Consider the following 24,485-nt stretch of genomic DNA (forward strand, 5'->3'; position numbering starts at 1 on the left):
AGTTCAGCCACTGCTAGCAGAGAGCACATTATCATTTGCAGATAGCATAATTCTGCTTTTAATTTGTCACATTTGTGGATTACCTCTAAGAAACAAATTAATGTAATTTTAGGTTACTGTTTTTAATACAGCAGTTTAGAACTGTCAATATATTAAGATACAGTTTAATGTAAAAGTCCACTGAATTTCATGCTAACACCTAGTCTGGAAGCTGAAAACCTTAAGTCAGGGTCCGAGGTGGAAACTGTATTTAGCTTTAATGCTATGTGTTATTTAAAGACGTATTGAAATATTTTTCAGAGTTCCACTGGCCTGAGATATTGCTTAGGAATAATCCTGTAGCTGTTTATTTGTAGCACATACAGGAACTATATTTTTCCTTACAGAGCATCATTTCATGGTGTTTCCTTTTCATTTCATGGTGTTTGTGCTTTGATGAATGCAAGTAAAGGCAAATCAGGTTCCAACTCTGCAGCCGACATTTACTGTGAATAGTGAGATATTTGTTCCCTGACCTGATTTTTGCTGTAGTGGACTAACATTACTGGAAGCCTCATGACAGTGATAATCCCCAGTATTGCCACCCAGCAAAGCAGTTCCTTGCAGAGCGCCAGCAGAGCGCTGCGGGTGCAGGTGTGCCCGGCTGGAGGGCCCGTTCCGGGCGCCCGGCACTGCAGGTGCCGTGCGGTTCACACGGTTTCTGAATATGGCAGCCTAGTCGTACTAAGACCCAGGAGATGGGGGAAGAGGAGCACAGAGGAAACAGCTGCTATTCTACCCCAAGGATTGCACTGATGGGGCTAGTAAGGCTTATTTGACTGAAATTGTACCTAGGATAATATGCCCATTAAGCTAGCATAAATAGGAATGCCTAGATATTTTGTTATCATTCTTCCTTACATATACTTCATGTGAGTAACTCATGATTAGAGTGCTAGCCCAGGAATAAGATGATTCCCAGTTTTGATTTTCTGTGTGACCTAGTCCATCTACTCAGATGACTCACAAAGATCCTTATTGTGCTTCACATCTGATTAGGTAGGAGCCAACTCCTTTGATCTCAGTGAGACACAGCTGCTAAGTACCACTGCAGAAAAGTCTCCATTGCCCATTTATAAAAGGGGGTAAGAGTAATTCTCTACTTCCCAGCAAAATTATGCCTAGTAACAAATAAAGGATTTTGAGTCATTCAGCTAGCTACAATGATGAGCAATGGATAAGAGCATAGGGCAGAGATCATTCTGCTTGTCTTCTGCATTCTCTGTAAATTAATTAATTGTTTTTTCAGAAGTTCTCTCATGAACTAAGACATCCATGATCCTAGTAATTACAGCATAAGTTTTCAGCAAAACTTTTTCAAAGCAAAAATGATTTTCTAATAAATTGAAACTTTTTCTTCCCCAAATCATCCAGAATTCCTAAGATCATTTCCTGGATAAATCTCATGACTTCAACTTCCTTTAGCAGTTGTTGGCAGAGAAGCAATAATTCAACACAAATCATCTGAAACAACATTACCATCTAGTGGACATGTTAATTCACTGCTAAAGTCCATTCCTTAATACAGAAATGCACACTTTGTGGGTCTATTGCTTAAATGCAGAATTAGGAAGTAAATTAAATATTCATTTTGAAAATCAATGCCCAAGGTTGATTGACCATTTTAGTTTAAGAACAGAAAAGTCTTTGATTGATACTGTAGATCAGTAATATTAAAATTACGCTAAATATAGGAAATCAATTCAGGATTTTCTAGGTAGTTTTAAATACATAAGATTTCAAAAGGAAACATTGTTCACTCTGATAAAGTAGCTAAATCTATTCCTGGAAAAGAGATAGCAGAAAAATTCAATTATCCTCTAGATACAAATTATGTCAAAATTGGAACCTGAATGTGATCAATACAAATCAAAACAAAATCCTCATATTTCAGCTTGCTGTAAACAAAAATCTTAATGCAGACTCAGCTACATGACTACTCCTGGGAACTTCACTAGGACCCACCAGCTGTTTTTCAAATGTTCGTCCCCTTATATGCAGGAGGTTTGATGTCCCTGACACCAAACACTATACAGGGTTTTCATGTGTGCAGGACAGATGCCGATAATTAGTCCAATAGCAGCAGGAGGATAGTAATGCTGGCTACGGGGGTTTCACTTCCTGCTCTCCACCCTGCCCTTTCTAGAGTTTCTCTCTGATGCTCAGTTTGTTATCAGGTTTCTCTAACACGTCACACCAGTTGCTTCCCTTGTATTTGGCGCAGCAGCCTACATTTCAGTGGGGCCTCAGCTGTGAAGCACAGAACTAGAAGCTGCAGGCTGCGTAGTAACTCTTTTAAAAACTGACTTGTCTCCCATATCTTGCTCTTGTCCTTCAAAGCTTTCTTTCCAATTGTGACATTTACCTCAGCAAAGTAGCTGAAATAAGTTTACAGTTTTGCACTCTGCAGGAAGCCAGGCTAGCTCTTCAGTATCTTCCCCGACGGCCTGAAAACCTCTAACTTAGGCAAAAGTTAACTGAAAGGAAAACACATCATCCTCTGGGGACACTAAGTTTATACAGTGCTCAAATGCCAAAGTAGCAAGTTTGACAGAAGAATCAAGGTTGATAAATGCTTTTAAATCCACCCATAGTAAGTGTAGATATTCATGTATATAAGATGTCTGCTGGAGCAGTGTGTGCACGTGTGAAAAGCCATACCAAGAACCTGGTCCAGCTCCCCATCGCTCCTGGTTATTCTGTACAACTCCTAGGAACATCCAGAACTGCATCTTCTCAACGTCCCTCTCCGTAGGAGACCGGAAGCATTCTGCACAGCACAGCACTCAGCAGCTTGCATAATACTGAATACAAGTATTGCAGCACCTCCTTTGCTTAGGGTCACAACTGCTGCTTTACTTTGGAGATTATAGGCTTAGGTCTTAAACTCTAATGGTAATAAACACATTAAAAAATAACTCAGCAACAAAAAAAAAAACTTACCCAGAGGCAGAATGTTATCCGAGTTAGAAATAATAAGGGTACCATCTTGTTCCTGTTGGAATAAGTGATTAAATTCCCCCAGGAACAAATTTGGATCCTTTAATATCAGGCACCAAAGGAAGAGTAAAATGAAACAACAACAAAAAGAAAGAGATTTAAAGCTCTGCCAAAAGTTTTATTTTTTTATTTTTTATTTTTTTAATCAAATATATTCCCTTCATGATAAAATACAGCAAGGTAATACTTTCCTGTGTTGGTGTTTCTTTCCTTATATAGACAGAATATGCTAAGTCTGAGAGACAGAAAGTCCTCAAAACTTGCCATTAAGAACATAGCTATCATCTGCCTAGTGTAAACCCATATTATAATCAGTCTGATTTTTGTGATAGGTCTGGATATGACAGCTGTTTAATTTTCAAACCTCCTCCAGTAATGGCAATGGCTACATAGTCAGGCTAACTGCCTAAAGCTTTACCATCCTTTTGCAAAAGTTGGTTACAGAGAAGAGGAAGAAGCCACCTTTTTGTTGTTACAGTAAAAAAATGGTCAAGACAAATGGCCAAGTGAGTTACAGTAAGTGAATGACCTTGGCCTTTTTTTTCTGGAATGTTCAGCCCATCTTTCACAATTCTATCTGACCTCTCATGTGACTCATAACCACTTTTCCCCCTGCAAAATTAGGCCATTTCAGCAGCTGATGAAAACCTTTGTATATGCTAAATGTTCATACAGCTTGGTAAGTTAATGCAGTCGGTAACCATTGCATCACTTGTCTGTTACAAGTAAAAAGTTCAATAATGATCTGGTCACGGCCCCATGCCTTGCTTACACATGTAACAGAGTGGACTGGAAACTGTAGAAGGTAGGTGATCATGATGCACAAACTTCCAGACTGGAAACATAAAGTGAATCTTGTAGACTTCCATGGGGGAGAATGAGAAATGTATTCATGGAGGATTTACCTCCAGATGATCTTTTAGAAGACACAGGCTCAGGAATATTTCTGGGTGGTCTTGATTGTTTTAGTGGGATGCAGGCTTGAGGAAATGAAAAGTTCTAATGTAGTGAAATGAAAATTTATACAACTAGGAGTAAACAATCATCTGTGCTATTGCTACAGAATAGACATCTGGATCATGAAAAATGGCCATGACTGAAAAGGGTTTAGGAGTCACCGTCATCATCTGCAAACATGCTGTAAGCTCCCAGAGCATGCCAGGACAAGAAGGTCTAACATCATCTACAAGTATGGAAAATAAGGACTAGCAATAGAACATTGCATGCAGTTTCTGTGCTCATCTTTCCAACAGTTATGGAAAATGGAAGATGGTGCAGAAGCCCACCTCATAAATGGTTAAGGACTGGAAAAATGCTTCACAGTGCTTTGCATACTCAGTTTACCTTAGTCAAGAGTAGACTTAAAGATGACCCGATAACACTAAAACTATGTCTACGTGGAATGGTGTAGGCAGACATAAGCGAGCTTCTGCTGTACTCCAGGCTTGCTGGGCACAGACCAACTCCAAACTGGGAGTCACTTAACTACCATCAGTACTGCACTGAGCCCAAGCTAATAAACTTGTCTGGGAAGCAAAACAATTAAGTCTGGGTTCTGCGTCAAATGAATACAACCATTTTGTTTGGTAGGTTCAGAATATCTCAGATGGCTCTTTTTGAATCTACATGTAGAAAATTGTGAAGACATGCCCCAAGGAAGTGGCCAAGGGTCAAGAACTGAAAGCAGGAACTGGATTTGAAACCATGCATCAGGAATGGGACGTGGCCCAACAGACATCCTTCAATCACTGATTGAAGAAGCAAGATTGTGACATGCATAAAAACTTTCTTGTTGTCCATGTCCTTGCTTTCCCTGATAGAGGTGAAATTGCTGACAGTACTAGCAACTGCTGGGTAGAACCCATACTTGGTAACCAGGATAATGGAGGAGAAAATGTCAAATCTTCAAGAGCTCTTTATTCCAATGGTCGATCATAAAGCATGTCTGTTGGCTCTAGTTTTCAGCATTTCATTCTTGTTTGACGTTCTCTCCTAGATCAAACTACCACTGAAAAGGGTAGTGAAAGGCATCTCTTGATGCCTTCTGGATCATAACCTGTTGTTTTTCCAGAAGATATGCTTCAGCAAAGTGCACAGGATTGGAGTCCATACAAGAGCAGGTGACAGCAGGTGATCTGGTGACTTGCTGACCCCAAACTCTCTAAAGCAAGTACTTCAGTCCTCAGTGTCTAAGTTTTTCATCTTGACTCATTGGCATTTCATCATGACAAACTGATTAAGCGACACAACAGAGCTTGTAGACAATGTGCCTTGTGTCTTTGTTACATGCACATCCCATCTTTAGGTTGCAAGATAAAGTAGTTAGTGAGAGACCTTTCCTCTGAAATCACATTGCTGTGATTAAATATTCCTGGAATTTGTAGGCCACACAGCAGTGAGACATTGCACGTTGCTTGCCGGGATCTCTCTGGAGGTCACACAAAGGGTTTGGATATATCTCTGCTGTCAGCTCTTTGCTTCTAAACTCTCATTTCCTCCTTCTCTTACATATGCTTATGTTCCTTTACCCATAGAACTTCCTACTTCTTTTTCAAGCAAAGGCTGACAATGTATTTTTTTCCTTTGTTGAGGCATAAATTTTTAAAAAAGGGGAAACAAAATTTACCGTACTTGGGGCACAGACAGTCACTCAGCAAATAATAATTAGCATGGATCCACTCAAATGTCCAAATATATATTCCTGAATCTGTCCACAATTTTAAGCAATTGCTGCCCTATTCTGAGCCTATTTAGTAACATCTTGTAAACATTTGTGAAAATGTACTCCTTTCTGGAACTGAGATGCTTAGAACAAATTATGAGAGAATCTAAAATGTTGCATTTTTTAAAAAATAAATGTTAATAATTCTGGATACCTAAAGATGTTCTGAGGATAGAACATGCCATTTATACATGCTTCATTTAGGCTAGCACAGACTATGTTTTTCCTTTCACATACAGAACTTGACAGCTACCACAGTATGAATAATGGCTTGTCATGGTATCTTTCATGCTAGCCAGCACATCTAAACTAGCATACCATAATATAAAAGTCAGTAGTTATACATGGCTGCATCATGCAGTCCCTTTAAATCCTGCAGGAGCTGAGTGAGCCATCCAGAGTTTCTGCAGATTATAGAACTGTACAGGTAGGATAAAATGCCCACTTCTCTTCTGACCCACTATCCTTTTCATTTTCCTCCTGCAAAGTCAGTACATTAAAGCAATCTTTCTGCTCTGCTGATGTAGTTTAGCAGCTTAATGCCAAACAATAAAGCTAAGGTTGCAGAATTTACCTGTCAAAAATAAATCCAAATTTCATGAGTAAATTTTTTCTTGTTGTTAAAGGTAAGGTGGGTGGCAAGTGAGATTAACTGGTACCAACAATGAGAAAAAGTTTCAGGCAGGGATCTTACATTTGCCGCCCGGAACCATTGGTTATCTTCATTTCAGATCCAGTGAGGTTATACATTGTAATAGTGTCCATGGCTAGAAGTGGTTACTTAAGTATTTACTCAGTTTTGGTTTCTAAATATTATTGAAACCAAAGTTTGTTCTCAGCACCCTGAAGAAGTCACTGTGTCTCAGAGATGTGCCAGATGCTGTCTGAAGGTAGTTTCCTATTACAAAGTCTTCCTTTATTTTCCATTCTAGCAGGAAAAACCCTTTCATGACCAAAGGGCTAGGTTATGCAAGCAAGCCTTAGCTGACCTTCTCCACTGTTTGAAAAGAATAGCACATTTTCTTAATCTGAGAAACCTTGACTATGCTGAGGTCTGCCTCCATGCACTCACTTCACTGACTGCAAAAAACCCTGAAGATTTTCAGAAGTTGATCCAGATTACTTCACTGTGCTCAAACTAATATCCTCCCTCATTTCAATGGATTTGCACTCATACCTCTTTATGATATGATAGGCATCCCACTGCAGACATTCAGGTCTCAAAAAGGTTATCATGGTGGGCGCTACATATTCTCTTCTTGTTGGTCCATCGCTTTTCACTTTCAATGAGCATCTTAGTATTGCCTTCTCTCAAAGGGAACTCAATGTTTATTAATCACCTTTTTGATTAGTTTCTGTATAGAATGGACTCCAAATGCTTTGTAGTTATTCCTTCCTTATATACTGTTCATCAGAGTGCGACTTTGTCAATTGCAAGGTTCGCTGTTCCTTTATGTGTCTGTTACCCCTGTCTTTAAGCGCTAAAATCACCACTCAAGATTCCTTACCAAAAGTACCAGACATTATGGGTACAGCAGGCCATTAAATACAAGACAGTAACCACATTGCAATTTCTGTTCAGTTTGTTTTGGGATCAGATTTTTGTGATCACATGTCCTAACAGAAAAATACAAAAAGTGAGCTGGGGAAACATGCATGTCCTCCTAATCCCATCCAGTAGCTATGGCTTCATGAGCACAAAAGCCCAATCAGGGGTCAACTTCTCCAACTGCTAGCTCTTCTTAAGTCATACATGCAAGAAACATTCTTTGGGTCAGCTGCTGCCTTGGCAATTCCAGGTCTTTTACGTTGCAAGACCTTTCACTGTCTATGGAGAAAACATCCTAAATAGAAACATCAGATGCTGGAAACATGGAAGAAAGAAGACTCTATATGGGAGTTTTATAGGTATTCACTCATCCTATAAAGCTTATGAAAATGAAATCTGAGAAAACAGAACCTGGAAACACGAAAGACTTCCTAAATGCTAGTTAAACAGTCAAAACAAGCACTTTAAGAGAAGTAGGGTGAGTCAAGTGGTAGCAAGAAGATTTTTTTTTTCCTGAGAACCGTTTTGATTAGCTTGACTTGCAAATAGCCAGTAGGAAATGGAAACTTGCTGTCTCATTAGTAACAGAATAACAGGCAGATACAATAGGTAATCTTGTCTTCTGCTTTTAGCTGGAAGATGAAAACTGCATTTGTATCACCTTTCTAGACAAGCAGTATACTGTAAAATGTTAATGGAAATAAAAGAAAGAATTAGGCATCCAATTGAATCTAGGCCTTGTCAGAAGGTCTTTGTAGGTCATTTTACTCCAAATCAAAAGCATAATCCTGCTTCCATCTCCTTCTGCAGCAGCAGTTCCTACTTGTGAAATACAACCCTGTAGAAATATCAGTAAAGTTTTCCAGAATCTCTTAGGGGTTCTGAAACACTGTATGAGAAAGATTGGGGGTGAGGGGGAAGGCTAATTCAAACTTTTCCAGAAATCCTATTTTAATGATCTCTACCCCTCTATAAGATGTTTTGCCTTTTTTTTCCCTTCTCATCTATAACCCAAAAGTTTTACAAATAAACTGGAAATATTCAGTGTAACTAGCTAGAAGAGAAACACTTACACAAAGGAGTAAGTAGAGTCTTCTACATAATGAAGTACTCATTGATTTGCTTTGGGTTATCCTGAAAAAGCCTACTTTGAGGTACTGAATTCTTGCAGCCTCAGGTTTGTTTAGATGAAAGGAACACTTTCTGGCAGCTGCATGAGCAAATGAGTGCCGAGGGATCCACCCTACTTTAGGTTATGTAAAACTTAGGCGGTGTAACCCACACTTGTTCCTTCCAAAGGCAATGCCTGGGTTGCACTCCACTTGGTTAGCTTGGCTGCCAACTTTCTTCTTTCTCCCACGTACCTGCTCTAGTAAAGCTCTGTTAAAGAAAGAATTAATTCACATCACAGGGCGTGACATGGTATAAATACTGCACAGTGATCTGAGGTGCCTCAGGCCTCATGCAAACATGGCATGCATCCAGCTGTAGTCAAAATGTATTCTTTTCAATTCAGGCACTTTTTGTGTGTCATCAACATAGTATGCAAATATGGCACACTCTTTGAAGTGGAAAAGAACATGATCACAGTATTTTGAAATAGATGGGGGACTAATAAGGGCACAGTGTGACCATTGTGTTAGAGGTACCAAAGCAAGCTCTAAGACAACTGGTTTGTTTGCTCAGTACAGTACAGTGGCATTCAGAGACACCCAAACAAGCTCTGACCAGCCTAGCACTGAAATCAGAAGCAATATAGACATGTCGGCTGAGAAGCAGCACAAAATAACTTGAGCCACACTAAAGGGCTGTATGTCAGGGAGCGGCAAGGGCAGGTGCTGCTCTGAAAGTGAAAGCGAGCCAGGAGCTGAAGATGACAGCAAGACAGGCAGGCAAGGGCAGTACCTTACTGACAAGGGGGCTGTCCCACAGTACCTGAAGAGGACAAGCAGAGCAGGTCCAGTGACAGTAACCAGGATAAGCTGACAGATCACCAGGCAAGTCCATAGTGATTGTAGCAGGTCTGAGGTCAAGCTAGGCAGCCAGGTCCATGGCTCAGGATCAACAGGGTATGTTGCTAGGCACAAGCATGACTGCAACACAGCTCAGGAAGGGACCAAGTGCAAGAGCCTCAGCTTCAATGCGGCTCCCAAGAGGGTGGAGGGGTGGGAAGCACATGCTCAGGCCTTTTCCAGCTTTTTGCTGAATATCTCCAAGGCCAGCTGAAGCATCTCAAAGCCAGATGCCTGCATTATCTAAGGTGGCCCTGAGCCCAGGCAGCTAAATCCCCAGGAGAGGAGTGAATGTGCTCAGGGCCCTGACACTCTCCCATGCTGCTTTGCTGAGAAGTGGTGGTATGTTGTGCCACGTTGTCATACCAGACTCTTTTCTTATGGTGGAATTCCAGCAGCTATTACAGTGGCCTTGAACTCAAAAGAGTTCAGCTCCCTGCTCCACCATAAGCTCTAGGAAGATTGCAGAGGAGGAAAATCACTAAGGACATCTCCTTGCTCCATGAAGATTACTATCCTTCATTCGATGTCCTACTAGTTGCAATTTCAGAACTTTGTCCTGAGTAACAGTGACTCTTATCAGAGATTACTATATTAGAAAAAAATCCTAAGGATACTGGTTGGCTGGTGATGTGATAATACTCTGTTGCTACTCAGGATTACTGGCAGTACGCCCACTCCAGTGTACCAAGCAGAAGCCAGAGGTGCTAGACACCTGCACAAGATCTGGTGAGGAGATGATATGTTTTAGTGGCACTGATAAGAGTTATCATTGGTAGAGAGGTATAGTTGCCAGGAAAGGGTAAAGGTTCCAGTGCTTGCACTTCCCCCTTTCACACTGTTCCAGCGCAGCATCCTCTGGACTATGGGTCGAGTACGTGTTACAGACCTCCAGTAACAATCTTTCAGACAACCACAAGAGAGCTTATGACCATAACTTAGAAGACCTTGATTTCAGTCCCAGCAAGCAATGATATACTACAAGATTTGATGCAAGTCATTGAACTCCTTTGTGACTCAATTCTTACTCTAAACAAGGAAAGATCTATAATGTGCCTACTTCCACACAGTGTTTTGACCTTCTCATGCAATAAGCACTGCATTATCATTCTCAGGTTCCGTATTAAGTAATGACCTCTGGAAACAGGCAATAGGATGAAACATAAAAATACATCAAACAGCCAGAAGCACAGGGAGTCACAAGTACTCATACATGCTACCATACCCCTAGCCTGGAAAAAAAAAAAACAAAAAAAAACCAAAACAGAACTGGGTGACAACACACATCAGAGCAGGTCCTCCAGCTACAAAGGGCTGTTCATTGCTATTATTAAGAGCTTATTTTTGGAGGAGCTGACATTTTCTTGCTGCACATGCTAACATTAGTTCCTTCCACATTTCAGGTTAACCTCTCTGGACCAGCGCATCACTGCGATTCACTAGCACCCTTATGCAATACACTTTGCTGCCTTTATGATGCACCTTTTAAAGCCCAGATTGTGCATACAAATGAACTCCCTCCTTCCTTTAGTCCCCACTGTTTTTTCTTTTCTTCAAGAACTAAGCATCCCTGCCAGGGATTTTCTATCTGTAGAAGTGGTGAGATGGAGCAAGTACTGACTATTTCAAATGGGATTTTTCCTGGAACAGTTCATTTGGGATTCCTTTTGAGGATCAGTGTATGGATTTGCAGGTTTTTAGAACATTCAGCTTTGAGTCAGGAATTTCTGTTCACATGGAAGACAGTATGTGGTAACCATTGCTGTTACTCAGACACAACAGAAAACCTATTTTTACATACCCTCAAGGATGCTCAGATACAGAACGTAGTTCGGGAAGGATGCAGGTACTGGGAGTAGCTCTGAGCTCTGTTACTTCTTTCTCATATTTCTGAAGGAAAATGCCCCAGGCTTTTGAAAAGTTAAGAACTGGGTAAGTGATAATGCCTTCCTCCACTCTTCTACTTTGGCCCCTTGTACTGGAAAGGCCTAATGACAAAAAAATCAGCATAGGAAGGTAAAAGAAAAAACTGAAGCAACATACCATATATCTGCTTCAGTTTAGGCAGTAGAAAGTCTTAAAGCAGCTATTTCATTAATGTTCAGATCCTGGACTACTGGACTATATGGTCCCTTACTTTGCCTGGCATTTGCATCTTTAACAAAATCTTATTAATTTGCACATGTAGAGGTTTACCCACAGGAAATTCAGCTCCCTGGTACAATGAAACAATTACATCTATATGGTCATGAAAGCATAAAGTTGTTGGTTATTTAGTAACAACATTTGTATGTTTTCAGAAAAGGTTTTTTAGTTCCCATCTGCCTAAGCATTTACTTCTGGAATTATACAAATTCTTGATAAAAGGCTTTGGACTAGAGGTAGTCCTCCACTTACACTCAGAGAGAAGCAAAACATCACAAGAAGGAATGCATTCCTGCAGTCATGCAGAACATACTTCACCTCAGTCAACATCTGCAGATGCAAGTCCCAAGACCACAGCTGGATCCTAAGCATGTTTAGGAGAGTCTGAGGTCTAAGAGTTTTCATTAATAGCCACTGCAGAATTATACTGCAGTTTCAGGGAAAGTCTCATCTTATCAGGTTCTGAACTGTCACCCCAACAGCTATGCTTTTTTTTTTTTAATATAAAAAAATGTATATACATAGATGTAGGCTTAGATTATTTTTATTGCTCTTTTTGTTTAAAAAGTCAGTGTATGAATTATGGCACTAAGGTGTCAAAATACAACACTACTGAGTGTTCTAACAATATGAGGTCCATTACGACAATGTTTTAAACATGAAGCATGAGCTTCAATATGGATTTCCAAATAAAAAACAAGCCTAAGAAGTAAATGGATTAATAATAATTATCTGGAATTTCAATACTAAGTGGATACAGAGTGGATTTGCAAGAACCAGCCATATTTAAGACATGATAGAAGTCAAACAAAGAAATTCAAGAGTAAATTCTCTTTTTCTTTTTGGCCTACATGGCGGTATTTGCTCTGCACAGTAGATGAAAGTTACAGTTCTCTTATTAAACTACAACCAGGATGTCAGAGGGATTTGCATGAAGAGAGGAAAAAGCAAAACAAAACCTTTTCTATATTGTCAGTCAGAGAAAAAACTGTGCTTTGAAATTTTAAAAGTAAGAAAAATAACAATTTAAGAAAAAAAGAAATCATATCTCCTGGGTGAATCTCCACCATAGTAACACTATTAACACTGTGCTTGGGGTTTAAACAAAACTGTGGCACTATTTAGTCTAATTCTGAAGCAAACCCCAAAAATTGAATATCCATGGACATTATTGCACTTGTAGCAGTGGTGCTTTAACTGTCCTGAAAACAACTATCATAGTATTAAGGAAAGTGAGATCGTTTTACATATGTAATCTTACTCAAAAGATGCACTGTAATCCTTTATAAAGCAATTTAAGCATATCTGGCACAACATCAAACTCTTGAAATGCCCCCACCACTTCAGAAAAAAGTCTTGAAGAATATTTCCCAGAGAATAGGTGGGCACAGAGTACCAAATGAAAGGAAAAGATCAGGGGCATTAATTTCCCAGCAAAAGGATGTCTTACATCACACAGCAGATTAGCAATAAATAAAATGATACCTGAAGGGTCTGAATACAAATCCTTGGATGATGTTGCAAGAGTCACAGGTTTCACCAAACCAACGTCAGTGCATTTTGCTGAGCATAATGCAGTTACTTTATACAGTATGTTTATCAGATGATGCCAGCTAACAATACTCTAAACCAAAGAATGTTAAACAAAAATGTATTAGAACAAGGTACTTATAAAGACAGATGGCAACTCCCCAGTTAAGCATAGTTACATATGATGAAGTCCAGCTCTCTGGAGTCCAACAGCTTGACACCTTCAAGCATCAGGAAGCAGTTATCTGAGGCGTAAACAACACAATTAACAGAACCCAGTAAAGCTGCAGGGGAATTAATTACACTGGCAGAAGTATCTTGAGTCCAATCACAAAACTCTTTGCAAATACTACTCCTGGATAGCTGCAGTGAGGCAGTCATCCATCAAGGCTCTCACACTGCCATAATCCCTCAACCTTCTAAAGGATGTGCTATTTAACATGGTGTTGATCTAAGTATAAAACACAAAATACGTAATGAACACAAAGCACTTAGGTTTAGAAGCACTTATGGAAGAATTCAGGACAGCTTTACAGTGTATTGTGTATGACCGCACGTGCTATTTACTGAAAAAGAAGTTTCTCCTGCTCATTATAATCATATGGCATCTTACTGTTCATAGCATTTCTACACACTAACAAGAAAGAGCCTTCTCCCCGAGGAACCAGTTTCTCCAATTTGGGCAGTCACCATGCCCATATCTTGCTTTGCTACAGGAAGGCTTGTAACAATGAAGATGACAACGTCACATCTCTGTGGTATCAGTACAAAAAGACCCAGTTCTTCCCTTTGTTTTTTGCTCAGCTTGTCTGCTCCATTACAACTGCAGCTGTCAGTCAGCATCCATGTGTTCTTGTCTAGTAAGTAGCGGTTTCCCATCTGTATCACCAATCTTTTTCTGCATCTTTTCCACTGTGTTCAGTAAAGCTTCTCGCTCCTGCTCAAGAGTGAGAATAGACTGCTTCAATTTGCCTTCATTGGTTAACAGAAGCTCTACTGTGGCTTCCAGGTTTTGGATCTTTCCATTAGCCACCTGCAACATAAGGAGAAGAACGAGAGAAAAAAATTTTCATTAAGAACTGGAACCAGTCTAAATGACTTTTTTGAGATATGTTAATACATATAAAATAGACTTTCCAAGATAATGGAAAACTGCAAAGGTAAATGCAAGTATGAAGGTTATTAGACCTGTGTACTTTAGCCTACTGCTATGGCACTGCTTGTAACAAGAAATCCCTCTCTCACAACTTGATTGCTTTGTTTCATAGTTGAACTTAGACTATAATGCGAAGTAGATCAAACTAGAAGGTTACTAAGTCTATGAATTACATACTAAATTTCTAAGTATATTGGCTGAAGTCTTTTAATTACATTTTTTGTATTAACACAATATTTTATTTACTAGAAAATTATATTCTGTAGGCATTAGGGTACAGAAATTCCTGAGTCCCTAAGGCAAAATGACAAGTTTTTTTGATGTGAACTGAAGGTTAAGATAAGCTTCTGAATGGGACAGTTGGGAGGCTAGTTGTGACCAGATTTATTTGTTGAATTCCAGGTGCTTTGCAAAGCAAAGACAACCTAGCGTGCTGCGTCAACTCTGAGTCCAACAAATGCAGACTTGGAGGCAAAGGGGAAGGAGGTGATTTGGTGTAATATACAAATGGACAACACATCTTTAAAAATTCCAGTTATTGTGTATTCTCCATTCTTGTTTAAGAGGCTGTACACATGTACATTCTGCTTCATGGTGAAACAAAGTGTCAGTTCATTCAAATTCATGGTATGAGATCTGTAGCTGAGGTATTCTGACAAAAGCAGAGAACTGTTTGAAAGTTTCAACACTGCATAACGTCTGAAGCCTACAGCACTGGATGGTCTTGGCTTTCAGGGGAGTATTTCACTGCCTGGTGAGCTCACTGACCTTCATTTAATTATGGCAGGTTAACAAGTTCAGCCTTTGGGGCCAAAATACTGACACACCATGAACCATGTTGTCGGGTGATACATTTTCTCCACATCAGCAAAGGATCACCTTTGAGATTCTTTATAGGAAACCAGGACTATTGAGGCCCCCTCTCTAACACAGAGAAACAGCAGTGCAGTAGCAGTCAAGGTCCCCACTATGGCGTTAGGTGTCTAGCTGTTCAGCTCTAAAAAGGATATGAGCTTTGTAAAAAACTGCTTAGGGCTGCAAAGTATTTAGGGGCTGGAGGGGCAGAAGATCCCTTGACATGGGGTATCTTCATAGAAGATCTCATCCTGAATCTCATCCTGGAAATCCTTCTCCCCTACACTACATCCACCAATTTCCTTGCCCACATGCCTGAAGCTTTGCGAAAATATTTTGCAAAGGAGTTTCTCTTCTGACTTCTCTAAGGCTGGTCTTAGAACCTGAAACAGGGTAAATTTTTCCTCACAGGATCAGAATTTACGGATTAAGCAAATTTTCCTGGTAGAGAGGCAATCTAAGTCTGCACTGATAGCTGGCTTTAGTCATGATACAGGATCTATGGCTGAGAAACCTGAACCCTTTCCCTCATCTATTATCTTACAAGGTCTATGTAACTCTCAGGCTCTTCAACAATGATCAAGAGGCTTGAAATTGCAAATAGAGCACATTGTCTACTTCTTACCCTTGAAGTCCCTTTCTCCATCAAACTAGCTGTGTGGTCAAAAGTTTTATTAAAAGTGTCCGGTTCTAATGCAGCCAGAAAGCTTATTTCCTGAGCAGTTTAGCAAAGAATAACCCCTACAGAGATCAGGTGTACTGCCTCTAAAAAATTGTCTAATGTCTATTACCCCTTAAGGCAAGTTTAGAATTAGTTATTGAGACAGCTGCAGACTGAACATGCACAGAGCATACATTAGTGATTATTTTGCATTTTCTAAGCAAGCTGGATAATAGTTTTTCAAAAAAAAGTGTTGTAAGAAGGACTATGTCTTTACAGATAATGTATTCCATAGATGATGTCTCTCTCATTTGTGACACTGGCGTTAGCTTTTCCATTTGTGATAGACTAGTGTCTCTGCTGTAATAAAGCAGTGACTGAAAGTGTAAAAATGAAGCTGAGAAAGCACTTAGTGTTCTTTTAGCCATCATCTACAGTTATGATTTTAATTACAAGAGGAAAGACAATTTGATGAATAAACTTCTCACTAACTGCAAGCATATGTTCTATCCACCCCTCTCTATGCACTTCTTCTGCATTGAAACTTGAAAGGTACTAAATAAAACTGCAAGTGTCAAATCTTTAAGTCATTGGATGAAACACCAATCTCTTTTAGGTCTTAATGTAGGATAGCCTCTTCTGAAAAGATGGATAAATTACAATGTTAATAATCAAGAAACATAAATTGTACCTGTAGTTCTTCCAGGAGATCAAAGTTCTGTTTGCGCAAGCTACTGTTTGCCTTTTCTAATTTATCCAGTCTCTGATTGTCATTTAAAGATGAATCTATAAGCTCATCCTGAAGCACATGGTATTCAACTTCATAAGCTTGCAACTGCTTGGCAATATCCATTTCAAACACCTGTTGCATATAAAAATAGTATTAGGTGCTGTGCGGATCAAAAACATAGCTCAATCAATGTTTTTAAGTCTGTGGATGTAGACAGGGGTATCTAATCTTCTGTGTACAAAAAGGGACTTAATTTGACATATTTATGTTTCCTACTCTGGAGATGGTAAGATTGAGGCAGCAGAGATCTGGATCTAGGGCACTGGATCTGGATTCTATTTAAAACTTTGCCACTGATTTGCTGTCTGACTTCAGGAAAATCACAAAGTTTTTTTTGTTTGGGTAGTTGGGTTTTTGTTTTGTTTTGTTGTTTTAAGATTTCAATTTAATGCAGCACACATCGGCATAAACTATCCTAGATGTATCCAGAATTAGATGTCACTTTTCTAAAATGCAGTCCAAGCCCCTGTGCCACATATACACGTATAAGACTTTTTTAGTAGCACAGCAGAGTGAAAGCTTCAAATGAAAACAGTAAGCACTGTTAGATTTATTTACGATTTTACTTTACTCCCAGAGACTGAAAGAAAACAAAAAAATTATCCTTACTCCAATAGACTTAATGGAAACATTATGTAATGTCAAAGCAGATTCCTATTATCATTAGCTATGAATCACAGAACTTATACATGAATCACAATCTTATACATGAATATTCAGAAAACCTTCTATTTTAAAAACAGATAAATAACTTGAGGCACACAGAGAGACCCAAAGGAAAGAACTACTATTGTATTTTTCCCTTCTCTGGTTTCAGCTAACATCTGATTTCAAATTATCTAGGAAAACTCAGCACTAGGAAACATAACTCTAAGGTCCTTGAACAAGTTATCTCCTTTGAAAGCACTGAAGAAGCTGCTAAATGGAAAGGACAAGTATGCCAATCACAGAACCTAGTGGAAAACAAATCTCAGGTTGACTTAAAAACACATCTGAAAAATAGCTCGGGAATAAAAGTTAATGGGTTAGCCTTTATTTTTAAACCTCTTGTACTATATTTCTCTTGGAAATAAGTCAAAAATATCTGTTGAAGTAACAAGAATTATTTTCCATTTTATTCATTTAGTTTCATCTACAAAGCTTTAACTGTTGGATGCAGTTAAAGAAAACATCAAATTTGTGAAACAAGGGAGAGATCTTAGATACCTGTTGCATATGTTATAAAGAATTCTCTTGAGTAGTTGTACAGCAACATGAGTTCACATACTGACCACCTAAACATGAAAGGCTAGAACACAATTTTAATTTAGTTTTAGCAACGGATACATAACTCCATGTTCTATATGATCTAGGCATCTCTGGAGAACATACACTGTCATAATTTCAAAAAAACAGATGGTGCAATTCAGTAAGGCAAATTGTTGATAGTTCCTCTCATGACCTCTGCCATTTCTAGCCTCATCTGTGCTCTTGAGAAGGAGGGAAATCCCTGCTGTCATAACCAGAGTACCAAATCTAAAAGGGGGGAACATGAGACAAATCAAAAGCTTAACTTGAAAGCTAACAAACTGAAGGCAAGTTACAGCATGTAAACCAAAGGCCAGGCTACAGGAGGGGTGAGGAGCATGGGGATTAGCCCAGCAGCTATGTACAAACTGCAGGGCTGGTCAAACAGCTGCTCCCTTCAAAGGCTGCCCTGATCAAAGCAGAGGAACTGCTCTGCCTTCAACTCACTTCAACCTGCCCAGTTTGAGTTTAGAGCAGTTGGACAGAGCCGCCTAAAATCAGAATATCTTTCCTTCCTTCTGCTCAAAGCCAGGGGCTTTCTGCAGCTTGCCTAAGCACTGCAAGTCTCTGTGGAGCTGTGTATGCAGGGCTTTGTGCCTGGTAGATAACCTGCTCCTCTTTACCCCCTACAAACCTCTTCTCTTTCCTCCCCCACAAGCTCTCTAATTCTCCCTCCTTCAGCCAATACTAAGCACCAGGTGCCTGCCTCCTGGAAGCTTTGCTGACTGGAACAGATGGGAACCCCGCACAAGCAGTCTGCAGCATACCGTGCTGCTGCTGGCTTTCTCTATCAAGCCACAGGCTTTGCAGATTTTTCAGTCCTGGGTGAGTGGCAGGCATTTGCAAGTCAGCACAGTCCACCCTCCAGTGTTTTGGGTCACAAGAAGCCTTCAGAAGAACAGGCTAAAAAGAGTCTTCTATTTGCCTGCCACAAATTAGATGTTACAGCTGGATCTTTTCAAGTATAACAGTCAGGGTTTATAAACAGACAACCCTTATCTGCAATGATCTGTGATTTTTTTCAAATCCCACAGGTAAATTCTGGAGCCTCCTTTTAGCTTAGCAATATTACATCATTTTACCTCTCTACGATTATAAATTCATTGCAAAGATTTCCAGGCCTTGCTATCAAGAACCACTGCCTATTGCAAAAGGCTACATGGCCCATGTACCATTTCTGGAAGAGCAAAAGTACTGTTCTAGCATACTGAACTAACGCCTTAAAAGTTGGTATAGACAAAGTCAATGTAGGGAGGCCTCTAATTTGGTTAAAGAAAGTCAGCATTTGTGAGGCTCTTGTACGTCAATTTTTGCTTCTGAAATCACATTCAGAGAAGAAGATTCTTGGGAGACAGGAAAGTCCAGAAGGCTTTTAGCCCACCTTGCTGCTTACCTTACGGCATGTAGTGCATATGGACTAAAATATTGCTGTCAATAACTGCCATTACGCATACTTCAAAAAGTAAAGTGCAATTTTCTTTAAAGCCTCTATAAAGTGACCATAACCAACATGTAAGAATACAGGTACACTATACTAGTCATATGCTTCCAAAAAAGTTCAACATTTTAAAAACTGCAAAAACAGAATTCTTCTCAGCTGGAAATAGCACAATATACTTCAATCTGTTGTGATTCTTCTATCAACAAATAACTCTTATTAAAAAGTGTCATTTCTTTAGCTACTACTCATATGTTCAGATTATTTCATACCTGACTAATGGTCTTTTCCATCTGTACCAAACCCAAGTTTGGGAGAGTGCTTTTAATAAAATCAACTATAGTTTCTAGGTTCTCATGTTGTAGAATCAAGGGCTTGTGACTTCCCAAAAGGCTTAAGGCCACTTTAAATATCACCTCTGACCCTTGAAGAAAGAGCATATCTGTGAAAATAAAAAACAAAGTACATTAAGCAAGTGCATCTTTGTCAGGGATATTAAAACAACAAAATGTCCAAGGATAACAACTTCTTATAGGGTAGATCAAGAGGCTAGAGGTGCTCTGCTGAACAGGTACTTTTCTTACTGTCCTTATGGCTTTAGAAATCATGCAGGATCAGGATTATTACTAATTAATTCAAGTGTGAATAGTACACTTAACTAACATAATCAATTTAAGCTGTTTGGTGAGATATAGATAACAGCCAGGAAGAATATCATTCACAAACCCATCTGACCAAAACCAGCATTTTTTACTCTCCTGCTACTAAAACTCAGGCTCTACTCCTGGTTTTATTGAGGGACTTACTATGGGCAAAAGTATTTAGCATATATAAAAAGGTACTGATGGAGGTGTAAAAGGAAGAGAACATACTGTAGTTGTAATCTCTTTTTCCTAAATATATTTTTAATTTTTTAAAGGGCTTCTCTCTTTCTCTTTCCCTTCCCTGTCATTGAAGCTGTGAATGAAGTTGCAATTACTTACAAAGTAGCACAATGATGCCAAATGGATAGTATGTGTTAATGATCAAAAAAGAAGGGCCTAGGAGAGAGCAAAAAAGGAAAACACTGGCTAATTGCCTTTCTCAGTAAAAATAACCTCTCTTTTCAAGTTTGTATCAGACTGAAATTTCTTCTTACAATCTCTTGTATTTAATGTTGAAGCTGTAACTCATTTCACTCCTTTCTCTCTTTCTTTCTCTCTCTCCCCCTCTCTGAGAAAGAAAAGCACAAGTAATAACTAACCATAAATCTTGCACTTGCCACCATTCATCCTAAAAGTGGTGTAAAGTGTTTCAACTCTGATTCAACATGAAGTTCAAAGGCAGGAAAGCGATAACAGAGTGGACATCGACCTCAACTGAAACTGCCAAAATACAGGAAAATGCTTTATAGGGAAAGCTACGTTTTCAGACAAGGAATGCTAAGGAAGAGGTAGGAAACACAAAGTGAAAACACAGAGCTGAGAATAATGCATATTTATGATTCAACACCTGCCCCATACAAACATGTAGATTAACTCAAGGTGACCTGTAAGTTGTTAATGAATGTCTGTATGAGCTGAGCTGGTAATATATGTCTGAAACCCTTCTCTCATTTAAAATAGAGAGTACTTAACAAAGACCCATTTGTTATCCACTCCCAAGGCCTGCTCAAAGTGGGCTGTCAGCCAACAACAGTACAGTAAAGGCACCCGAATTACTGTCAGCATGACTGGCAGACTACAGGATTTAAAATCAAGTTTTATCTACAATCTCGGAACAGAATGAACACTATTCTACCAAGTTTCCTCCACTACTAAGTAAATAGGGGGTATTCAAAACCATATCTTTGTATGCTATACTTTTATTAGATTCTACTAAGGAGAAGTGCTGAAAGTTTGGACAGGTAATTAAAAAGTAAAATGTAGTTTTGCTATTTGTCTCACAACAATGTCTTTAGGTTAACCTCTTCATAGCCTACTGCTTTTATATATTGCTTGGATATAAAAATTTAAAACTACTTGAAAAACAGTAAGCTCTGTGGAAATCTAAAGGAGGTACTCTGCAGCAGTTATATTATTAAATAGTAGTAGGGCTTAAAACATCAAGGGTTCAAACATATCATGGCTAACAGAGCTAGAAGATGGCAGCACATTCTATTTGTCTTATTACCCTATACACAAGTTACCTGGACATTAAAAGGCAAAATTTTTTCTTCTCAAGTTCTAACAAGTGAGCAGTGAAAATATACATGTCACATTCTGCAAAAATGCATCAACGGGTGGGTCAGAACTGCTTGGCTCATAGTATTTTCTGCCATACTGCTAACCACAGCCTAACAAAGTGACAACTCTAGCACTGCTAACCGCAGCCTAACAAAGCGACAACTCTAGCCTTTTTTTAGGTTTGAGGTTGTTTTTTTGTGTTTCAGAGTCTTTATCATGGGTGAAATTTACTTTTTGAATGTAAAAGAATTACATTCTATGTTCTCATCTAATCACATACTTCCAGCAAACACTGTTTTAAATAAATCACCACATACTTTGAAACATTAAAAACTGCAAGTGTTGGTCATGTTAAATTTTGCCAGAGATCAGAGGTGATGGCTTCAGTCACACATGCTTTTCTGTTCCTGACCTAAAATGAGTTCTGTGGAGATCATGAATGTATCTATGCTCTCTGTTCTGACCTAAAACCTTTGCTTTTTAATGCTCTACAATCTTCCAGTGACAGACAAAATACAAATCTGTGTATTAAGGCAGAAATCCAAATATACTGGATACACAAAGCACTTTCTCATATGTCTCAGTGGAGTTAAAAGTCCAAAGACTATTATTAACATGTACAATACTACAACTGATTATGGATGACTGAAAGAAAACTGATTATAAACTCCGTATATGACACATATACAGCACTTCATTTAATTCCTGCAGATAATTACTGTCAGTTAGATACCTGTCAGTGTGAAGTTAACCTGTGTAGAACATTACACTGTTCCTCAAAAAAATGCTCTTTTCCCTGGAGTTAAGACATTAATTACAGGACTTGTAGTTCTACTTAGCATATACCATCTTCACCACTATGATGTCCTGTAACACTACTTTTGGTATGACCTTAAACAGAAACAGGACTGGATTCTTGTTAGCTCTTCTTGGAATCTACATATATATTTTTGTTCTTGTGGTAGATGAGACTATAATTTTAGAAGTTAGGAAACTGTCAATATTAATACCTGAATAAATCATTGTTTCTTTAAATCTCTTAGGTAAGAATGATTAAGAAGAATGCAAATAGCTTTCTATTTGAAGAGAGGAAGTAGGGAGAGAGCTCCAATTCATCATGCTATTAATGGAAGATCCAGTACCACAGAGTAAAACTGAAAAACAGAAAACTGAAAAAAAACAAGTCTCTTCTCAAACACCAAAAAAATCTATGGAATACACATCCAGAAGATAGCATTGAGGTAAATTCTTAATAGGATTTTAATAATAAGAGAGACAGAGAGAGACAGAGAATGTGACTTCTGTAGATTCAAAAAAAAAAAAATTTGGTAAAGTAAGTGACTTTGGAACCGACAGGTCATATGTTACCAATCATTTTCCAGTTTCACAAAAGTGAAGAGATTATCCTTCAGGGTAAAAATGCAAGGATAACAAACGCTATTTTAAAAGCCCAGTGTTTCTGAAGAGAATGATTAAACTGTAAGTGTGTGTGTGTGTGCATGTTTTAGAAACACAATCCTCAAAATCATTTTCCACTGACAATGTTCGAGACAATGACAATGGAGTAAATGGATGTGTTTCTCAGATGATGCTTTAGTTGCATCTCTTTTCAGCTCAAAACTAACTCTAGGTGTTAAGGTGCTACTGTCATAATATTATGCCTTCATGGCATAAAATTTTACATCATTTCTAAGAACAGTTGAAGGGTGGAAAAAGGTAACAATGAAGACGAAAAGACAGGACAGTTCAGAACCCTCCCTTGCTCTCCTTCACTCTCTTTCCATTTTACCACAAATGCTAAGCTTCCTACAGGATGACTTCTGTTGTTTTTCTTCTGCTCATCAACAGTATGTTCAACACTTCTCCCATATGTATGAAACAGGTTGGATGATATGCTATTCCTAGTAGCAGGATTTTGAATATAAAATTTCTAAAAGAACAGATGGAAGTTTTATGAGGAATTACCAAATACTCTGGCCACAAATCCAAGGGGAAACTGGGAGGCAAACATGGTGAGAAACCAGGGAGCAGCATAGAGACTGGGGCCAATCTCATGTTCCTCTAGGTGGTTGTAGAGATCTCGATGGTAGTCATGAAGAAGTCTAGACAGTTGATACATCTGGATCTGCATGGAAGAGGATTAGACAGACTAAAGGTAAATAGGTTTTAACAGTCAGAGTAGCAAAGTCTATGCTTCATATTCTTACTAGAAACTGTGCAAGATACTTATCAATTGATGTTCAGGCTGACTTTTGTGAAGAAAAAAAAAAGTATTCAGGAGCCATTTCAGAGACCCAGGAGCCTGCAACAGGTACATTTGCAGGGTCACTTGACCCTCACACAACAAACAGCAGAATTCTTGCTATTTATGGTTTCCATAGTTTCCCCAGTAGCCTCTTTTTATTTGAAACTAATGCATTTAAGATGAAGTATTCTTTTTGCAGATTATCCTTCTTCATTTGTGAGTACTGAATTTAAGTTCAAGTGCACATTTTGACAATACTATCTGTACTGCATTATTACTATTTAGCATTAGCATCCTGTTATCAGAGAAACAGAACCCATACCTGTAAAATAGTCATGTCGGGACGATACTGTTTTCTCAGGCCCATGTCAAACATGAGAAACTTCAGCATTTTAAAAGCATCCTCTTCACTCATATGAAGTAGCAAAACACCTGCTACAAAGCTAAGGCCCTGGCAATATCCTACTTCCTGGTCCAGGAGGGAATAGGCTTTCAAAATATTGTAGAGTGACAGTTGTCCAGCTCCCAGCTGTGCTGAGAAATATGGATGCGTTGGAAATGTGCGTCCTGTGAAAATAGCAGAGGTTAGCAATTTAAACTGAAAAATGAACAAAAAGCACTCTTGCACTGTTATTAAACATTTTTTTCAAAAGGTGGATTCTCTTTGAGTCAACCTTCATGAAGACTGTAAAAAAGTTAACAGTACAAAACTACAAGTGCTTACACTCTACAGAGTGTAATTGGTTTTGTTACATTAGTTACAAAGTTAATTTGGAAATTGTCAGAGAAGACAGGCTCCGAGATGGGGAAAGTCTGCTGCTAGGATCAGCTGAGTGACTAGTTCTTAAGACT

The 24,485-nt window shown here is 38.9% G+C and overlaps 1 protein-coding gene across 10 annotated transcripts in view; it reads right to left on the reverse strand.

Moving 5' to 3' along the window:
• Positions 1-11,830: 11,830 nt before the first annotated feature.
• Positions 11,831-24,485, reverse strand: part of TBC1D1 (TBC1 domain family member 1) — a 130,561-nt gene continuing 117,906 nt past the window's right edge. For 8 of the 10 annotated variants that reach the window (XM_067298148.1, XM_013949504.2, XM_013949507.2 and 5 more), the window contains 5 exons: positions 23,956-24,200; positions 23,354-23,513; positions 19,457-19,626; positions 16,361-16,531; positions 11,831-14,030 (listed from right to left, as the gene is read on the reverse strand). In XM_067298148.1, coding sequence (XP_067154249.1) covers positions 13,830-14,030; positions 16,361-16,531; positions 19,457-19,626; positions 23,354-23,513; positions 23,956-24,200 — 947 coding nt within the window. In that variant the 3' untranslated portion in view covers positions 11,831-13,829. Of the gene's footprint in view, positions 14,031-16,360; positions 16,532-19,456; positions 19,627-23,353; positions 23,514-23,955; positions 24,201-24,485 lie in introns of those variants that run through there. The other 2 variants (XM_013949513.2, XM_013949511.2) reach the window with 2 other exon arrangements.

This window comes from Apteryx mantelli, chromosome 5, assembly GCF_036417845.1.
Source record: "Apteryx mantelli isolate bAptMan1 chromosome 5, bAptMan1.hap1, whole genome shotgun sequence".
Classification (NCBI taxonomy): Eukaryota; Metazoa; Chordata; class Aves; order Apterygiformes; family Apterygidae; genus Apteryx; species Apteryx mantelli.